An 18,465-nucleotide genomic window follows, 5' to 3' on the forward strand; every position below is an offset into this window, starting at 1 on the left:
AACAGATGTAAACACAGTAGGAGAGGTGATGGAGGCTTTTTTACAAGGTCCTGAGAGACAACGAGTGCAAGAGTTATGAGCGATGTGATGAATTCACAGATTATACCAAGAATGCACAAAGAGATTTGGAGGTGACGGGAATTTTTGTCTGTTGTTGCAGGAAACTGCATGCAGAGCTTAGTGGTTGGTTTTTTTTTTTTCTTTTTGAACTTTTTAACAGCCACCTCAGAAATGTTTTCTGTGGGTCTTTAGGGCAGGAGAGCTGACACTGCTGATACTCTCTGCCAGGGCAGGGAAATTCTTGGAACATTTTTGGGTCTGCTTCTTGGGCTGTGTCCCTGCTCCCCTGCTCCTTCAGAGCCACACTGGGAAGGAGATGGAGGGTGAACAAACCCCAGAGGCAGAGCTGTGTTCAGTGACTGCTCCACTGCCCACATCGCTGCTCCTGCCCAGAGAGGCAAATGCTCCCTCAGCCTCCCTGAGGGAGGAGAGATGCTGCAGGCAGCCTCAGCCCAGCTCACCCAGCTCAGAGATGCTCCTGGGAGGAGGCACCCAGGAAAGACACCATCAACTCTGAATAAAAACTCCCCAGCCTATGCAGCCAGCACATTATCCCTCCCCACAAACTCTCAGGGATGCCTGCCAGCCTCTTGCTGCTGTTTCTATAGCTTTTTCTGAGCACAAAGGTTATTTCTTACTGGGAAGATTTATTTTCTGTGTAGCATAGAAGAAATGCAGGTGTAATTACAAATCTCACACCACTAATCTCTCTTGTTCAGCACTTGAGGAGAATTCTGTGCCTTTGTCCTCATGGCCTTCAGCTCGTTTTAAGGTGGTGGGAGCTGTTTTGTAACAAGCAACACGTGGGTCACACCAAGCAGTGGCTCAGTGGGCACTGAATGTCTATGCCCTGATAAGGGGCAAATATTAAGGATTAGTTTCTTTAGTCCCTCCAGCTCCTTGTTTCTCCTTGGGGAACACAAATAGAGCACACATAAACCCCAAATACTGCCTTAACTCATCTCCCTCAAATACACTTCACATGCAAAGAATTTATGTACAAATATGCTTTGCATATGAAGAAGAATATTGCGTCAACACTTGTGAGCCTCTCTTCTTCAGTATCTGTATAGAATAAGAGTTAATTCCTTAATCATACTTCTATTCTAGCCAAACTCTGTGGTAGGTTTTGAGGATCTATCTCCTGCACAAGACAACCAGGAAAAGGTCACAGCAACTCTTAGTTTTGCTAGGTTAATTTTTGTAACCAGTCCAGTACTGCATTGCTTCATTATTCAAATTCCGCTGACATATATCTGATGTTTTGTTCAGCTGTTAATATTTAATTGTTAATCCCTGTTTGATTTAATACTGTCACTGGTTTCATGACTGCAAGATTCACTCCACATTAGCTCATTATCCGGTCACAATGGAGATCTATTCTATTTTAATTGTATATTAATCAGCAAGAAACATCCCAGAAAGTAAACAGGACTTTTTTTCTTTCAAAATCACAACCTGTCCCTAAGGCTAAAGATGCATCAGGTGAGCTCAGTTATCAAGGTATTTCCTTTATACCTACCTAATTAATTAATACCTACCTAATTCCATTCAGCAGCAGCTCACTAGAAATTACAATAGACTGATTTTCCCCTCCTGATGGCCATTGATGTCTTACCAAGGCTTTTTGCTCAATCGAAATTTCCAGCTGAGCTGAGGCCCAGCATTTAATCCATCAGTTCCAATGGCTTTTTAGGTTTCTCCATATTTTCACCAGCTTACAAGGTGTATTTTTCTATGTTTGGGCACCTCAGTCTTCATTTCCCAGGGCATAGGGAGAGTCAGGGATTTAGCTGAGAGCTGAGAGCACCTTTTCTCCCTGTGTGCCTGTCCCAGGGTGCTTCCCTGAACTAGGACTCCCCATTGTCCTCTCCCCTGACAGCTCCGTGCACTCTGCCTGGAGTGCCTGGGATCTGTCTGGTTGCAAGTTGTGGAAAACAGTCAAGTGTTTAGGTAAGATCTTTGCTAAGTTGATTCCATGCCTTACAGATAGCTATTGATTTCCCATTTTGATACAGGCAAGTGAGGGAGACAAAAAGTGACATCTGCAATGGCTGTCCTTTTCTGCCTGCAGCATCTCGTCCTCTCCCGGCCTGGATCAGCCTTGCTCATGAGGGCTTTTAACATCTCCAGCTGTAATTAGTGCTCACTCTTACTGTGACCTTGTGAACTTGGCTATCTCCTACTTCACCTGCATTTAGGTTTTCCAAGATATGTTTTTCCTGCCTTTTCACAGACATTGACACATCATTTTGGTGAGAATTCAGTAGATCTGAACAATTATTATTTCCAGGAGGCAGGAGCAGGAGTGCAGAACTGTGTTTTTCTTACACATTGTAACATCAGTGGGATTTAATAAACACAATTGCCTTTGAGTGTCTCATCTCTGTAACCCACATCCAGGAGGTTTTGTTCCAAAGGTGTTTTGCCAAGTGACCTGCTTTGACTCCTGTGGGGGGACTGCTCTCCTGCAAGGATGCACAAAAGGCAGCAGCATAAATAAGACCAGCCCTTGGGCATGGGGGAGTGATTTTGGAGGCTCTCTAGACCTTTGCTGACAGCAACAAAGCTCAGACCTCAGCGTACACCTACAGCAATGCATCTTCAGCCACTGAAAACTTTGTCCCAGCTTAGACAAATGACTTAGAGTCATTTCATAAACGTTCCAAGAGAGAAAAGTAAAATTCCACCAAGAATGTGAGCTTTTCTCTCTCAGCTGGGGCTGGACTCCTACAGTTTTCTCTTCTGCATCTGTTAAATATTGTGGGCAAGTGATTAATGACTGAAATATTCTGTCCAACCGCCGTTACGGCAGCGAGAACAATTTTCTCCCTGCAGCTCCTGGGTTCCTGCTGTAAAATGCCTTTGAGCGAGGAAGAAAAGAACCAGAATTGTGCCATCTAGTGACCCAAAGAGAGCGGGCATCTGTCCCCAGCCCCGTCCTCATCCTCCCTGTGCAGAAGTCTTCAGCCCATAACGTAGAATTTTTGATGACAATTAAAAAGAAATTAATGAGCATATAAATTATTTTCCCATCTTTCATGTCCAGCTTTCCTGGCATTCCAAACTGATGTCCTGTTACGGCTCAGCTACTTCTGGTTTTGCTCTATTTTGCCTGAGAGCCACTTTATGACTTTATTATTCAGCTCTTCATCTGCAGAGGTGAAAGTCCAGCCTCGTGCCTCACCACATTCCTTTTGTCTTTTGCTTCCAGATGGTCACCAAGCAATTGGCTCCTCTGCACTGCTCCCATTTCCCCCCACAAGTCTTGCTAATGACAAGTTCCCCTACAAGCACATCTGCCTTCTAGTGGTTTTTGCTTTTTTCTAGAGCCATTTGCCATTTCTTCTCAAAGTCAGCAGGAAGTGTAAGTCAGAGGATGAGCGGCAGCCAGAGAGGCACAGCAGGAAAAGTGCTTTTCCAAGGTGAGCCCTATTCCTAAAGTGATGAATTTATAAGGAAATGGTTCTTTTTTCCTTGCAATTCTGGAAACATCAGCCAAACTGCATTAACTGCCCTCATTAAGAGCTGAGTGCTTATAAAATATAAATTACCCAGCAAAATCTGTGCTTGTGTAAGAAAGGGAACACAGGTCTGCAGAAACCTTTCCATTCTGCTGGAGAACACAGGAGTGAGGTGGCAAGCTGGGAAAAGCAGCTTCCATAGGGAATAATAGGTTGGTGGAGCCACCCAAAGTGGTTTTGTAGAAGGAAGAAACCCATCCTCTTCTCCATTGCAGTGATCAGGAAGCCAAGGACCAGGGCCCTGAGCCCCTTCTCAGGTTTCTCAGACCTTTCCCTACCCCAAGCCAGCAGCAATATCAGTTTATGTCCTCCCCAGAGTAGCCCTACATGAGCTCTTTTTTGCAGATACCTCCTGTCTTTCAGCAGTTTTTGGAAGCTCCTGTGGCTCCTGTCATGTTGCACAGGTACCACAGCACACAGGTTCTCCCACGCTGGTGGCTCCAGATGGAGCCTGATTTTGGGACAGCCTCTTGCTCGCTTTATCTGAGCCACTTGTCGCAATTCTGATGGAATAATTTGATCCTTTTTGTGCATAATTAAAACATCTCAAACATGAAACTGAGTGCACACGAGCAGCAGCGGAACAAACCCATTCCCTCGAATGTTTCTGTGTGCTGAAAGTCTTGCTTGCCCTCTGTTGGGTGGCTGGGGAAGGATTTTTCACCTCGGGAATGGCTGGTTCTTGAGAAAGAGGGATTCAGAGGGATTGGAGGCGTTGAAACCTGAGCAGTCCTCCCTTGTTAGCCTCTTCAGCCATCTGATTAGAAGGTGACATTCAGTGAAATTAAAGGCAGCAATTTATTTAGAGCCAAGCCATTAATAAGCAGGAGGCAGTAATGTTTTATGCAGCACATAATGCAGACAACCTGTGGAGTTCTCTGCCATGAAGGGGTCACCGAAGCAAACAGTGTGTAGGTGGGAATCAAGTGACAGCTGATTTAATGCCCACTAACAGGCTATGCAAGCTGCAGTGACAAACATAATCAAATCTCATGCTTCAGGGCATAAATTGAAGGGGTTGAGTGGTGGAAGCAGTTATGTACATGAAAGATCTGATCCTGAGAGATGCTGATTACCTGCAATTCTTACTAAGTTCAGCCAGCAAAAGGACACTCAGAAGTTGCTCGATTTCTCCCCTGGCTAAGTCTGTACTTCCTAATTTTCCTTATTAATAAATCCAGTAATATTTTAGTCTGCTGGCACAAACATTCATTTGGCTACAAGTAACATTTATTTCCTTTCACACAAGAGTCAATCATTTAAACTGCTTCTAAAATAAGATTTTAGGGAGATAATTTGCAGTGGTGCTAGCAAATATTTTTTTTTCTCAAAATATGTTGGAATTCTTTATCTAGAAAATGCAGTTATGTAGAATCATTGGGAGAATATGATAACCTTTAGTGCATTTATCTTCACAGTTTCCTTCCTGAGCATGGGAACCAGTGCTAACCTCACCCTACAGGTGCTCCATGAGGCAGGCTGTGGGCTTCCATTAATCATTTGGAATTCTAATCCCAGATGCACCATGGTGCTCTGGCTCCATGGGAGTACAGAGCATGGGACCAGGGGTGACATCACCTTCTGCAGCAAGAGAGGTCTGGCTGCACCCCCAGCCCTTGCACTGAGAGAGCAGAGGCAGGAGGTCAGGCAGGCAGAATACAGCCTCCAGTGACCTGCCCATGACAAACAAAGGGGAATCTTTGCTTTCATCTGGAATCCAGCTAAGGGGGAAATTCAGCATCTTTCTTCAGTAATTTGAGAACTAGTTAGGCCAATACCTCCAAGAATGACTTTGGTTGAGCTGATCCTGCTTGGGCACAAGGCAGTTTGGATGTCTTCTTAAAGTATTTTTCCATCCTGTCTGCAGTGATCACCTCAAAGAAAATGGCATTCTTTATCTTAATAGATTTCTGTAGCTAAGTACTAAGTACCTAAGCCCCTAATTCATGTCTGTGGGGAACTTCCATGTGCATCCTGGGCCATTCAAAGCCTTCTAGTCTGCAAAGCTAGGGAAAGAGTAGCTGAGCACAGTCGCCATGAAATTAAGAACAGCTCAAATGAGCAACCTCACTTTTTTTTAATGCTCTGTAACCAGCTCCTACCACTGCTACTCCTCCATGATTCCTCTCTCTTGTTTTCTCTTCCCTGGCCATAAATTTGCTGCCTTTTGCATGAGACAAATCTGATATGCTGTGCTAAATATTTTAAATGTGGCAAACAATCCTTCTTCACAGAGTGGCATGATTGCATTGGGATGTATTAGAACAACATGACTTTGCCAGAGGGTGTTCCTTGGCACAGTGCCGAGTGAAGGAGGCAGCCCAAGCTCCAGAAGTAACTATCAAGTAATTTATCAACATTTGGTCCTAAAATACAAGGGGTTGCACCAGCACAAGCAGCCTTAGAGAGATAAATCTAGAGGCTGAGCCAGAAACCCCAAATACAGACAGGCCTTTGAGGAAGCCTCTTGAAATCCAGAGATATCAAAATGTCAAGCTGAACTCCTGTGACAGTTTCAACACATACTTTTGCCATTTATTCTGTTGCATTTAGTGTTGTCTTTCAGGTTCAGATGAAATATGTGCTGCTTTTCAGTCTCCTGGCCAGCCTGTGGAAAGGGCTGATTTGATCACTCCTTTAGCATGATGGAAGGTCCCTGATGAACCAAGTAGGATCACTGAAAGCCAACATGGGGTGTCTAGAGCTTGTTTTCCTTCATAACATCCTCATAAGACGGAGGCAATTCAGTTCCCCCAAGGCTGAAGTGTGGGGCAGGAAAAGAGGAAATCTCTGCAGTCATGCAGGGGTTCAGGGATCCAGAGAATGGGCATGGAGCTGCTTCAGTAGCTGGGGAAAAAGCAAAGTCACAACTGTAGAGCAGACAGGCATGAAGGGCAAGTGTGGGAGTGAGAGGGGTGAGCCCAGGAGGAGCTGCCAAACCACTTGGAAACAAGAAAGGCATGGATGTAATTTTTGAAGGATGGCATCACAAAGTCTTTCACCACAAATTCCAGATACAAGAAGTTGGGACAGAGGAATTTGGGTGGGTTTGGGGTGGATCCTCCCTATGGAGACACTGTCTATGACCACCCAGAAAGCAGATAATACGTCCTCTGGGAAGGGCTCAGCCTAATGACAGGATTAGCTTTATTTTTCTTGGAGGGATGTTGTCTGGCTCAGCCTGCTGATGCTGCTGGCCATACTCCAGGTCAGTTCTGGATGCTACACAGTCATTACAGCCCAGTCCTCAAAATCTGGGTGCTCCTGGGGGAATGTTGAGGGTGGCTGCCACAATGAACAGCACCCACCAGGACAAGCTTTTGACAGACCCCTGGATGTATTAGCCAGTTGAGCTGGCTACTGGGGTGGCTCAAGTTAGACAGTTTTGCCTGAGTGAGAAATGAGGGACACATGCTGGAAAGAACTGCCTGACCCCAGAGCCTGTGGCTGCATGTCTGGGACTGCTGAGTGGGCTGGCAGTGAGGAGAAAATCCCACACATGTCCAGTGTTTGCCTGGCCAAGCCCCAGCTAGGCACCTTTGGGACACATGGACACACAGGGACAGCACCAAGGCATGGCTCAGTGAAAAGTGGATGTGGCTTCAGCATCCCAGCCATGGTCTGGACATATCCCCAAGATCCCAGAGCTGGCACTTCACTGCTCACCACCAGTACAGCCCCAGGCTGCATCCCAGCTCCCAATCAAGCCTGACTGCCTTTTACTGGGTTATGGATGGACCAGAGGAAGGGTACCAGGGCCAGCAGGATCTTGCAGCAGGGACAGCACTAACCACAAAAGGCATCCGAGCTGCTGAGGGCAAAGACAGCCATAGTGCGCCGGGGGAGGCTCCGCCGCTTCAGGCAGCACTGCAGGCAGCAGCAGATCCCGCAGGACAGGAGCAGGGCCAGGAAAAACAGCAGCAGGAACCTAAGGCAGAGGCAGCAGGGGAGGAACAGTACCGTCACCATCTGCGGGCAGCACCGACAGATGGCTGCACGTCTCCAAATTAACATATTCATTAACGCCTTTTGCAAATAGCCATTTAATGTTGCGGTTCCCTCACCAGCACACTGGACATGATCAAAGTCCCCAGAAACCAATGTCTCACTCCTGAGGGCTCAGCAGTGAGTGCTGGCTGGAAATTCAAACATTTCTCCCTGAAATCATCCATCGTTTTTTCCCCAGCTCAGTTGTCAGCGTACAGTGAGGAGGATATGGATAAATGATTTCCATTAGTTTGTAAAGACAGAACACAGGGACAGCCCAGGAGCAATGCTCTCTAGCTATCAGTCTTTCTTAATGCCTTTCTCTCCATATATCCATCAAAGAATATTATTTGCCAGTTTTTCCCCTTAAAGCAGATCCGAAACTTACCACACATACCAGCTGCTGAAGTTTTCATCTCTCTGTCCAACGCACCTAAAAAGGGAAGAATAAAAAGGACTTCCAGTGCAGCATGAGGGGGCTGCTGTACCCACCCCTGCACATCTACCAACACAAAGACAAGCACTATCAGTAAGCAGAAGATTGAGAAGTTTTCTTCCATGAAGGGAGCCCAGTAACAATTTCTCTATGTGGATGGGAGGAATGTAGATGATGCAATGTAGATGTAGATGATTGTTTGCCTTTCAACACTGGCATCGGCCACCAGTGTTATTGCTGAAAATCCAAAGGGTTCCCAACCTCCATTTCCTTCTTTGAAAAAAAACCCCAACCCTAAATGGCCTTTTCTTGGAAATGTTCATTCCTCTGCTGTGCTGGTGTGCCAGGGAGGAGCACAGCACCCCTGAAAGAGCCTGGGGTGGGGGCAGCCACGGGTGAGAGAATGAAGCCACACTCACCTCTCGCCAAGCTCACAGTCCGACCCAGAGTCTGCTGACTGAAAACACACATGTAAATCAGAGAGGGCAGGAACGCTTTGTTTTTTACAATTTACCAGTATAATTACTGTTCTTAGAGTGGGATGTTGGGGAGGAAGAGCCATGCGAGTGCTGGTCCTGCAGGGTTGAAACCAGACCTCTCCTTAGGGATCTGCCTCTGTGTGTCTCTGCTTTGAGCCAGCTCAAATCAAAACCAGCAGAGAGCCTCACCAAGAGCTCAATAAATTCAATAGCTTGCAGATGAAAGGTAGGCCAAGGAGAAAGCATTCCTTTTGATGTGAAAGAGGGAAAGACAGGAGTGGGGAAACACCAGCTGGAGTATGAGACCTGCTTATTGCACTAGTCTTTGCTGTTCAGATATATATGCTGAAAATTCCCCCAACCAAATTCTTGTTCTGTGGCTCATTTTTTGGGGGGAGCTAATTGTGAATGTAGCAGTAAATTGGAGCTGTTTTGACCAGAAGTGTGCTCTACCCAGCATTTTCCTGTTTTCAGATAGTAGTGGTGCATCATTCCCAGAGTCAGGTTTCAGGTATTGCAAATATGTGAACCTGAAACTTGTTTTTCAGGTATATTTTCTACTCCTAGCTCAAGCCAGTTTATTTTTCTAAGCCTTGTTGATCTTAGCCTCAGTTTCACATTATCTGTGCAAAAAGTAACCAGAGCAGTTCATCAGTATAATTGAATCCAATTCAATAGATTTTTTTGGCTGACTGGTGTTAGGTGTGTTATTACAGTTGCTCAATGTTGCTACAAAAGAATTCAGATCAGGTATAGAATTGTGATAACAGAGGAAAGCCAAATGAACAAGATAGAGGAATTTAGATTTATTTCTCAGAAAAAAAACCTATTAGAATGTAATTTGTAAATAATTACTTTGGATTTCCCTCTGCATATATCCAAAAAACTTAGGGATTTTTGACTTTGAGGCAAACTGGAAGGCTCTATTCTGAATTAGAAATTTGTATCAAATATGCATAACTGAAAGATCTCACTTTAAATCTCTAATTAACAGGTTCTTTTTGTTATGAAAAGCTCAAGCCAGTGTAAACAGAAAGAAATTCCCCGCCCCCCCCCCAATATCTCTAATATATCTGATCCTGTGCACACACTGTCTTTCAGTCCCTAGTTTCACCAGAGGTCTTTGGGTATAGTAAGTCTTTCATACAAAACATTATCTGTGAAATTTCACGAGTGGCTGAAACCCAAATGAGGAAGAATAGAGAAAAAGACAGAAGCTTCAACTCTTCCAGACACATCTTTTTAAAACTGAGCTAATTTGCCATGTCACACATGCACCCTGATGCACAATACTTTAATTCTTTTGAGTTTTTTTGCACTTCAACTGATTAGTAAATAACAAGTCAAAAGCAGATAGCTGATTACTGTGATTACATGTATCCTGAGTATTCTTCATGGCTGAATGACAACCTCCGGACTCTCTTTTATCATCCTTGAAACCAGCTCAGCAGAGCCACCTTAGCGTGGTTAAACTGCAGCAAAGTGCATCTGCTCTGAGGAATCTGTCAGAGCAGCCAAACACCCACCCATGCTGCTAAAGCCCCAAGCTCTTCCATTTCAGTTGCCACAGACAGAATAAAGGACAAAGGCAGTAATGTTTTCTCTGTATTAATTGGATTTTTTTTGTGAGCATTAAACCTTCCCCAAATTCATTAGGTTCACAAAAAAAAAATCCTTCACAAAGTAATAATAATAATAATAATAATAATAATAATAATAATCTGATGACTAAATTCTATAAAAGTTGGAATCTTCCCTCCACAAAATTCCTAAAAAATCAGCCTGGTCCCAGTGAAGGGTTTGGTTACCTGGAAGAAGGTTAAACACAGAACTCCAGTTCCTGCTGTGATCCATGAAGTTAAACACAAAGCTCCAGGTCTCCTCATTATTAGTGTGAGAAACATTGGGAGAGCTTTGTTTGCAGCAGCATTTTACCCTCTGTGATTTGGTGCTTTTAAAACTCTGCACATCGTGCCTGCAGCCAGAGAACACATTACCCAATGGCTTCCTGTGCCTCAGAAATTACCACGAGCCAGGGAGCCAATTTGGGTTTGCAGGGACACAAACGGCTGCCAGGAGTTAAAGGAACACTGATTTAAGGTCAGCACCTTGCAGTTGTTTCGTTATTTTCATAGCTGTTCACAAATTCCTGCTGCTGAAGCTTAGTTCCATATTAACCCATTTAACAGGATCTGCTACAAATAACAAGTCACTGGTGTCCGTGCAGTGGGGCCACACTTTCAGGGCTTGCTGCCTTCAGATGGAATATTGGCATTACAGAAAAAGCAGAGGTAGCCCTAACCATGTCCTGTGAACTGTGCCTACCACCTCAAACCTGCACCAAGGATGAGGAAACCCTGCCCAGCCTAGACAGCCACCACCACCACCAGTACTGCTGTTATGCAGCTGTCAGTGTTTGCCAGGAAAATGCAGCTGAAAAAACCCCATGAGTTCCCAGTGCTTCTTACAAAGGACACAAAATTTCACTACACATTCAATTCCTATAGAACCATCCAGGTGATGTGGTTAAACAGGGGTAGAAGATGGTTTGCACCATAGCTCTGATCCCCTCAGAAGGGACAATCCCAGTTTGTTCAGCAGTCAGTAATAGGTTGTCACTGAAGTTTACAGCCCGTGGCTGAAATGCACCATTAACTGTGGTTCTTCCAGATTTTAACACAAAGGGTGTTGCCATGAATATGTTTAGTCAACACTCCAGAGTTAAGCATTATGTTGGGATGCCATTACTCCTGTAATGATTGACAAAGCCCAGCTGCTCTTGAGATGTACCTCTGTGGCTTTGCTTCAGCTGAAAGGTCAAGAAGTCTAACCAGCTGTGATATACATGCAGAACACAGGTTTGTTATTTAATGTTCAAGTTTTGCATAAACCCAGGCCAAGCCCTGGTGTTCTCTAATGTTTACTTTCAGCTCAGCATTAATAAAAGACGAGCCCCTGAAACGATGCCAGCTGAGAAACATCTCTCATGATGGTGCTAAGTGCATGTGCTACACAATACAAATGGTCTGAACACGCTGTCCTGCTTCAGACCAATCCTTTCCAGTGTTGCTCAACAGTAAATTGCTAAACCAATTTCTTAGCTGTTTTCTTAAAGAAAAAGCTCCTGCAGTACAAAATTGTGCACAGCCTTGCTGGGAACTGTGTGACTCTTACAATTTCAGGCTTCAATGAGGTCATCCATCATTGAACTAATTTCAGTTTTCTTCCTCTCACAATTACTTCCCTCATGCCAGCACCCAGGGTCCTTTCAATTTAGAGCCACCAAATGGATCAACCTCAGTATTTCACGGGGCAGGTACCTCAATGAGCTCCTGGTACTGAAAAATAACATGTACCATCTGTTCTGGATCTATTTCCAGAAGGAAAGTGAAAGGATTGAATTCTATCACTGCTCAGTTCCTGGCCTTGAGGCAAACTTTGATGTTTTCTGCTGGTTGGATCCATACAGGGATTCCAAGGGATGATGGCAATTTGTGAAGCCTTTCCTGCACTCTCTGTAAGGATGTAAAGAGGAGAGAGAGTTGGCTTAAAGGGGGTCCATGAATAGCCCTGTCTTTTTCTTCAGGAGTGATTCCAGTACTGAAGAGAGCTGCTACTTCAGCAGGAAAACTCTCCCTGTCCATGATCAGCTGAGCAGCTTGAATACATGAATGTCATAAAGAGCCTCAGCACTTGCTCTAAGACAGCCAGGACTGGACACCAAAAACCCAGAGGAGTTTTGCACTGAAATTTATTGTGGGCTGGGTCCCTCCTGCTGCTCCCTGCCGGCTGTGGAACTGCTGCCTTTGGGTTCTGCAAAACTGAGACCCATCTTCTGGATAGCTCTGTGTCTGAGGGCTAGCTCCAGTCTGAGGGATTTCTACAGGCTTTTTGTCATCCTCCCATGAGGAGATGTATGCACACATACTTGCACACACACATGAAGATAACCTCTGCTCACTCCCCCTCTACTTACTGGATAAAAAGTTTGGTATGTCTTTCCTCCTCAATTATATTCACCTCATTGGTGCACTTGGGAGGCTGCTCCCTGATAGATGTTAACTCCTGGCCATTAGATTAACATGCTGTTATTTCCTCATCACCTTATGTCGTTGCTAGGTGACAAATGCATCTCCCAGGCAGCAACGGGAGCTACTGAAACATACAGCGATTTATGACTGTCCATTATCGCTTTCCTTAACCTGCCTGGGCCCTTCAGTGGGAAGATGTGCAGCTCTAGGATCACCCAAAGGGTCTTTTAGAGTTGCCACAGAAACCACCTCCACTAGGGGCTGGCTTTTGCTGGGTTTCATGAGAGGCATGAAAGGGAAGACAAGATAGGGAGACAGAGGAATTTGGGAGAAGCTGATTTACCTTGTCAAGTCTGAGAGGGCCAGGGTTGTGTCATGGGTCTGAATTTCAGGAAATGGGATCCAAATTGTATTTGCATGCACTAGAAGTGTTGGCCTATGTTTCATTTGGTGTCATACAAATAATTTTAGGCATGTTTTTAGATTGAGCCAAAAATTCAGGGAACATCCTGGGGAATTCTGGATTTTGGCAAGAGTGGGAGGCAATTCACTGGCAAACAGAAGCCCATGTGAAACACCTGGCATAGCTAGCAGCTTAGACTTGTCTCAAGCTTTTCCTAGGCTGCCTTCAGAGCATTTGGTGGTTGCTGGGGATGACTTTTGGGAAAGCAATTACCTTGCTAGATTCTGACCAGCCTCCCAGAACAGCCCAGAATAAGACTGTCAAAGACTCAGAAAGAGAAGAAGGAGAGTGGCAGCAGAAGAAGTGGGACATGGGACAGAATGCAGAACACACAGAGATGTGGAAGGGAGACAAGGAACATCAGGGCAGTCCCACTCTCTATATTAAGGTCAACTGACAAGGGTTAAGCATGTGTTCACTTCTTTATGCTGCAGTGTTTTCACATCACCACCACAATCAATTCTTGCTCCAGTTCAAGGCCACTGGGATCTCTCCTCTCCCTACCTGACTGCACCACCACGACCATCTTAGTCTCTGCTTTTGCAGCTACATCCTTGTCATCAAGGCTTGGTCAGGCTGCCACTATCCCTCCTGGCCTGTCCTGGGACAACTCAGCAGCCAAGTTCAGTTTACAGCCCAAGAGAAGAGAAGAGAAATGGGGAGGATGGAGCACTTCCTTTCTGCAATGGGAGAATTAAAGCAGCTTCAGTCTCATCCTCTGTAAATGGAAGCCACAAGGAGCTGCTCGTTCCCTACACACACACTGAGATGACTAAATCCAGCACTGGGGAGAGCTTTTTAAGCTAATGGCCAGTGCTGGCACGGGAACAAATGAGAGCAAACCAACCATGAATAAATTGAGGCTGAAAATGCAAAGAAGGTTCACCCCATCCAGAGCCGCAAGGTTGAGCGGCAGCTTGTCTGTGGGAGGAGTGTGGGCATGAAACTAAACAGCTCCTGGGACACAAGTCAGTGAGCTCCCACACGAGGTGTGACCACTTCAACAGGACTTTCTGACCCAGGCTGCCCTTTCCCCACCCCATGGAACAACCCTCTAACACCATTTGAGGTCCTTAGACCCTCAAACCCCTCCACGTGCACAGGAGTCAGCCAAGGTGGCCCTGGGCTTGAGCAAGTGAGGAAGGATGAACATTTTAAACCAAGCCCTGGTAGAGCTGGCACGGTCTGTTGTCTTTTAGAAGGATTATAACCAGTTGCTGGTCCCTGCTGAATGGGGCCCTTTGTGAGCCTGTGCGGGGGCTGCGCTGCACAGGGGGAAAGAGAGACTCTGAGCAGGGACTGAAATGAATGAGAACAAGGATGGCATTGTCCTGCTGCATCCTCCCCAGGAACCAGGCTTCAGAGGTCACTCCTCAGATCTGAGGCAACTGCAGCTACCTCGTTGTATGGGATGGTCCAGAGAGCCTTTTTGTGTGCCTTGGTGTATCAGTAGGGAAAATCCAGCAGAGAACGGGGTCAGTGAAGGTTTCAGCCTGGCAGGAAGGTGAAGAAAAAGGAATTTCCTCTAGGTTATGCATAAGAGATTTCTCCTACACATGTGTGCATATCCCATGCTGAGAACTACAGAAAACTGAATTCAATACACAGGTGTTCATATATTCATGGAAGCCAAAGCTTTAAAACTACCCAAAGTCCCAAGATTGAAGTTTTGCAAGAAATTGCTGTGATTTGTCCAAAACCTGCTGTTCCAACCTTTCAATGAACACCTGAAATAAATTCAATATTAAGCATATTTGTAATGACTGAGGCAGGATGTTTCTTGCTCTGGAGTTCTTGCACTTTGAGAATGTATATTTCCAGCAAACATTTTGTGTGTGCTGATGACTTTGGTGCTGGCTCTGCTCTCACCATTAAATACAGAAATTGGTGTGCAGTAATTTACTGAGAGCTGTGTTGTGGTGGGGCAAGGAGAAGCTGAAAGACTTTACAGAAGTGGCTATTTCCATTCCCCTTCCAAGTTGAGTTTTGTCTTTAAAACTTTAGTTGGATCCTAAAACAAAAAAAAAGGTGCCAAAATAACAGGATTTGGGTAAGCCTAGCAGTTGTTTCGTTGTGTCAGAATTCAGAGCTCAAAATTACATTTTAAGATCTCCTGCACCTGAGAAACAAAGGATAGTTGGGCTTCTTTTATTTCTGGCTTGGGCATGAGATAATTCTGAGCTTTGTCACTGACTTCCCAAATACCCATGTACATTTGCGTGTTACAGCCCACCTGGAAAAAGAGTTCAAGAGATCTTTCATGTCAATCTCTCCAGATACCACCTTACCTCACACAGAGCATGTTAGAAATCAGTTGAAAGGGCTGGATAACCCTCAAGAGTTAAGAATCAGAAAAGTAGAATTAAAGTCAAAGCTAATAATATTAAAAGTAGCTTGAAAAAAGAGAAAGATAAGGTATACCAGAAATACAAAGTCATCACCAGCAGAAATTTTTCTCTTTTAATTTCCTAATGTGAAATTGAAGCTGATTACAACTACTCAAACTCTGAAGCCTGCTGCTGTTTCTTTGTACTCCAACAGGTCCTCCCACTTTTAATCAGTTAAAATTGTATGTGGATTTAATCATTAAAAATTATACTTAGGCTTTAGTACTTTTTCATAATATCTCTTTTTTTAGTTGTTACTCAGTTGCCAGGGGCTAAGAAATTACAGTGAAAAAATTAAAAGCCTTTAGCATTTTCATGCCTGTAATTTACTTAGCTGCTGGATGTAAAAAGACAAAAGGAGAATAAATTGCTTGAAAGCAAATAGAGGCTTCATTTTCCCCTGCCTTTGAGTTACTGATATCACATTGGACACCACATGGGAGGTTTTGGCTGAGAAACTAGCATGAGACTATCTGGCACATCCTGAAACACATTTTCGAGGCAATTTTCCAGGCAGAACCGTTTAGTAATGAATGCTGAAATACATCGTGATGCTGGTCATTATCAGCTGGCACACGTGCTCCTTCAGCAGGAAACCCTGTGCTCCAGAGGTTTACCCTGCAAGAGGGGTCACAGGGACAGGGTCAGGAACATGGGCATGCCTCCTGTGCCCCCTGCAACACCACAGGAGCACCCTGTGCTGCATTCCTGAGTGTAGGCACCTGCTAACATTGCAGCCTAAGGCTTCCTCAGATGATCCAAATACTTATTTGGACCACACTCAATTGCTTACCAGCCTCCCATGCATCTTGAATTCCTCCTGGGTGCTCTTTCTGGGTTTATTTTGAATTGTTGGGGTCTCAGGTGCAGCCTGTCCCCTGCTTGGCAGGACACAGCCCACCTGGGCTCCTTGCAGGGAAGGGCAGTGATTTCACACCCTCATTCTTTGCAGGCCAAGTCAGTTCAGAGCAGGCTACAGCCACACTCCTGTGTGCCCAGAATTAGTGAGGCCTGATACCAGCACTGATGGATCCAAGAAACATGGGATCAGCAGGCTGCTCTCCAGCCTTCCTCTTGTGACAGATAACATGCCAAATGCTCTGCCTGGGAATGTGGTGAGCTGATGCTTGGGGTGAGATGCTGTGTACATACCCACCTTGTGCTCTCAAAGGATGTTGCAGCATCAGGGATCAGGGTAAGGATGAGACAATGAGGCTCCTCTGGGTTTGCTTCTCTTCCCCATGAGCCTCCAAAGCCCTGCACCATGGCCAGGCTGCCCTCTGGCAACCCAATTCAGAGCTCACCTCCTCTCCAGGCTGGTGCCAGGATGAGAAACAATGTCTGGAAGACCAGATGGAGAGCTTGCATCTTCCTCCCCACTCTGCAGGAGTTTTCTGCATGTATAAACAGAGAGAGATATGGGGGATGCTTCCAGGGCAGACAGGGATTGCAAATAAGACCACGCAATAGGAAGGCTTAGCTTAGCCCTTTCTCCCCCTCAACAGCTTTACTGTTTTACTTAATCTCCCACTTTTACATCTTCCCCAAGAATAAATCTGAAAAACACACTCCTGTTTATAATTTCAACACAAACAGCCAGGCTCTTCACACTCCTTTCTTTTAACTCACCCTTTGATTTCCCCACCAACTCCTGCTTCTGCTCTCTCCATTTCCCTCTGGCCAAGCAAAATTGTCCTAGCAACATGAATCTTCCCAAGCTCATTTCCCCTCCTTAGAGACCTGCTCAAATACACCAAACCCCCTTATCTTACTCTAAAGCAGATTTTTATAACCTCTCCATCTCCCACAGGTCTTTGCAGCTTTGGAAGCAAAAGGTGCAAACAGTCAGAGCTGCCCTTGGAACAGGTGAAGTTAATGTTGTAGGACCTGTTCAATAGGAAGGGAAAATTAACCCCTCGTCCTCACATGCTCTAATGATAATCTTTGTCTTCTAGAGCAAACAGACTCCAACTGACCAACTCCTTCCTTGTATTTGTGGGGTCCTTTTTGTGCTGCAACAGCATTTAGATGTGCAGGGTGCCATGGGCTGTATGAATGTAGGGCTCCTGATATATATGAGAGTTCAGATGTCAGAGAAGGGACACTTTCTAACTTCCACTTGGATGGCAATCACAATTAGATGCAGGCCTATTTTTTAAATCTCCCCATTACTACAAGGTATTACTCCTGCATCACCTCTCCACTGTGCTACAGATATTCATGAGCTCTAATCCTATGAGAGAGGAAGAAAATATTTATCTTCATTCCCAGTTGTGGTCCATGGACACATGGTTTGTGTGACAGAACAGTCTTCCAGGGTCTCAGTGGGAATGCTGGGGCTGGAATCCAGCAGTGCTGAGGTTCAGTTGTGTTGTGTGAAATATATCAGCTTCTATTCCTAAAAGGTTTCCCTGAGGAAGGTTTTCTAGAGGAACATCCTTACAGCAACACCAGTACAAACACTAAAAATCGCTGCTTACACAATCACCTCATCCCCTGTTCATAGACCTCTTCTTCCTTGATGTTCTCGTCCACACTCCCATGGTCTCCTTAGTCTTGCAAGTCCTGATGCCAGGGACAGAGACGGGCCATTAGGCCAGAATGGGCCTAATCCCATGAGATGCAGAGTTCCCAGAGCCTGCAGGTAGGGTGGATGGTGCTGGGTCATCCTTGGGGTGAAACCTGGGCAGTCCAGTCCTGCCAGGCAGGATGTTCCACCAAGGGCCCAGCACTGGTGCACAGTGGGCCTCGAGTGGAGCACGACCATCTGTGAATTTACTATTCCTTCTCAAATGCTAATTAGTTATTTACATAAAACTTTGGAACATTTTAATTAGTTGTGTTAATTTAGAATTCACAGAAGAGAGCTATAAAAGTCTATTATATGGGACGCTTATTCAAATGAAGCTTGAAATGGCACATGGTGATGTACTCACAAATCTCCTGCCAACACAGTGAGAAAAACGAGAGGGTGGCCAGGCTTTGAGTGAGACAGCAGGAGATTGGCATTTCTGATGCACTGGGTAAAGCTGAGAAGCTGGTCCTGGTTAGGGAGATGGTCTTTTCCCACTTGAGGTCTCAGTCTGACAGTTCCAGAT

The 18,465-nt window shown here is 45.2% G+C and overlaps 1 protein-coding gene across 2 annotated transcripts; it reads right to left on the reverse strand.

Annotated features, from left to right (window-relative positions):
• Window positions 1–5: 5 nt before the first annotated feature.
• Window positions 6–10,554, reverse strand: TMEM207 (transmembrane protein 207). Of its 2 annotated transcripts, none has more exons than XM_083869047.1 (5): window positions 10,295–10,554; window positions 8,427–8,464; window positions 7,969–8,004; window positions 7,376–7,512; window positions 6–6,431 (listed from the first exon to the last, which is right to left on the reverse strand). In XM_083869047.1, exons 1-5 carry the CDS (start codon window positions 10,388–10,390, stop codon window positions 6,283–6,285), a joined length of 456 nt encoding a protein of 151 aa, XP_083725173.1. In that variant the 5' UTR covers window positions 10,391–10,554; the 3' UTR covers window positions 6–6,282. The 2 variants fall into 2 exon arrangements, with proteins under 2 accessions (XP_083725173.1, XP_083725172.1); XM_083869046.1 differs by having other exon boundaries at window positions 7,960–8,004; window positions 10,295–10,551.
• Between the last annotated feature and the right edge of the window lie 7,911 nt (window positions 10,555–18,465).

Source organism: Zosterops lateralis, assembly GCF_965231275.1.
Source record: "Zosterops lateralis genome assembly, chromosome: 10".
In the NCBI taxonomy this organism is placed as follows: Eukaryota; Metazoa; Chordata; class Aves; order Passeriformes; family Zosteropidae; genus Zosterops; species Zosterops lateralis.

Excerpts from the sequence above, each read along its gene's own strand:
- TMEM207 (XM_083869046.1), bottom strand. The coding sequence starts at position 10,390 with ATGTTTCTCACACTAATAATGAGGAGACCTGGAGCTTTGTGTTTAACT. Across the intron at positions 7,513-7,959 it reads TTCAGCAGCTGGTATGTGTG|GTTCCTGCTGCTGTTTTTCC; the intron begins GTAAGTTTCGGA and ends CCTCTGCCTTAG. Across the intron at positions 6,432-7,375 it reads CAGCTCGGATGCCTTTTGTG|CTACTGAAGCAGCTCCATGC; the intron begins GTTAGTGCTGTC and ends CTTTTTCCCCAG.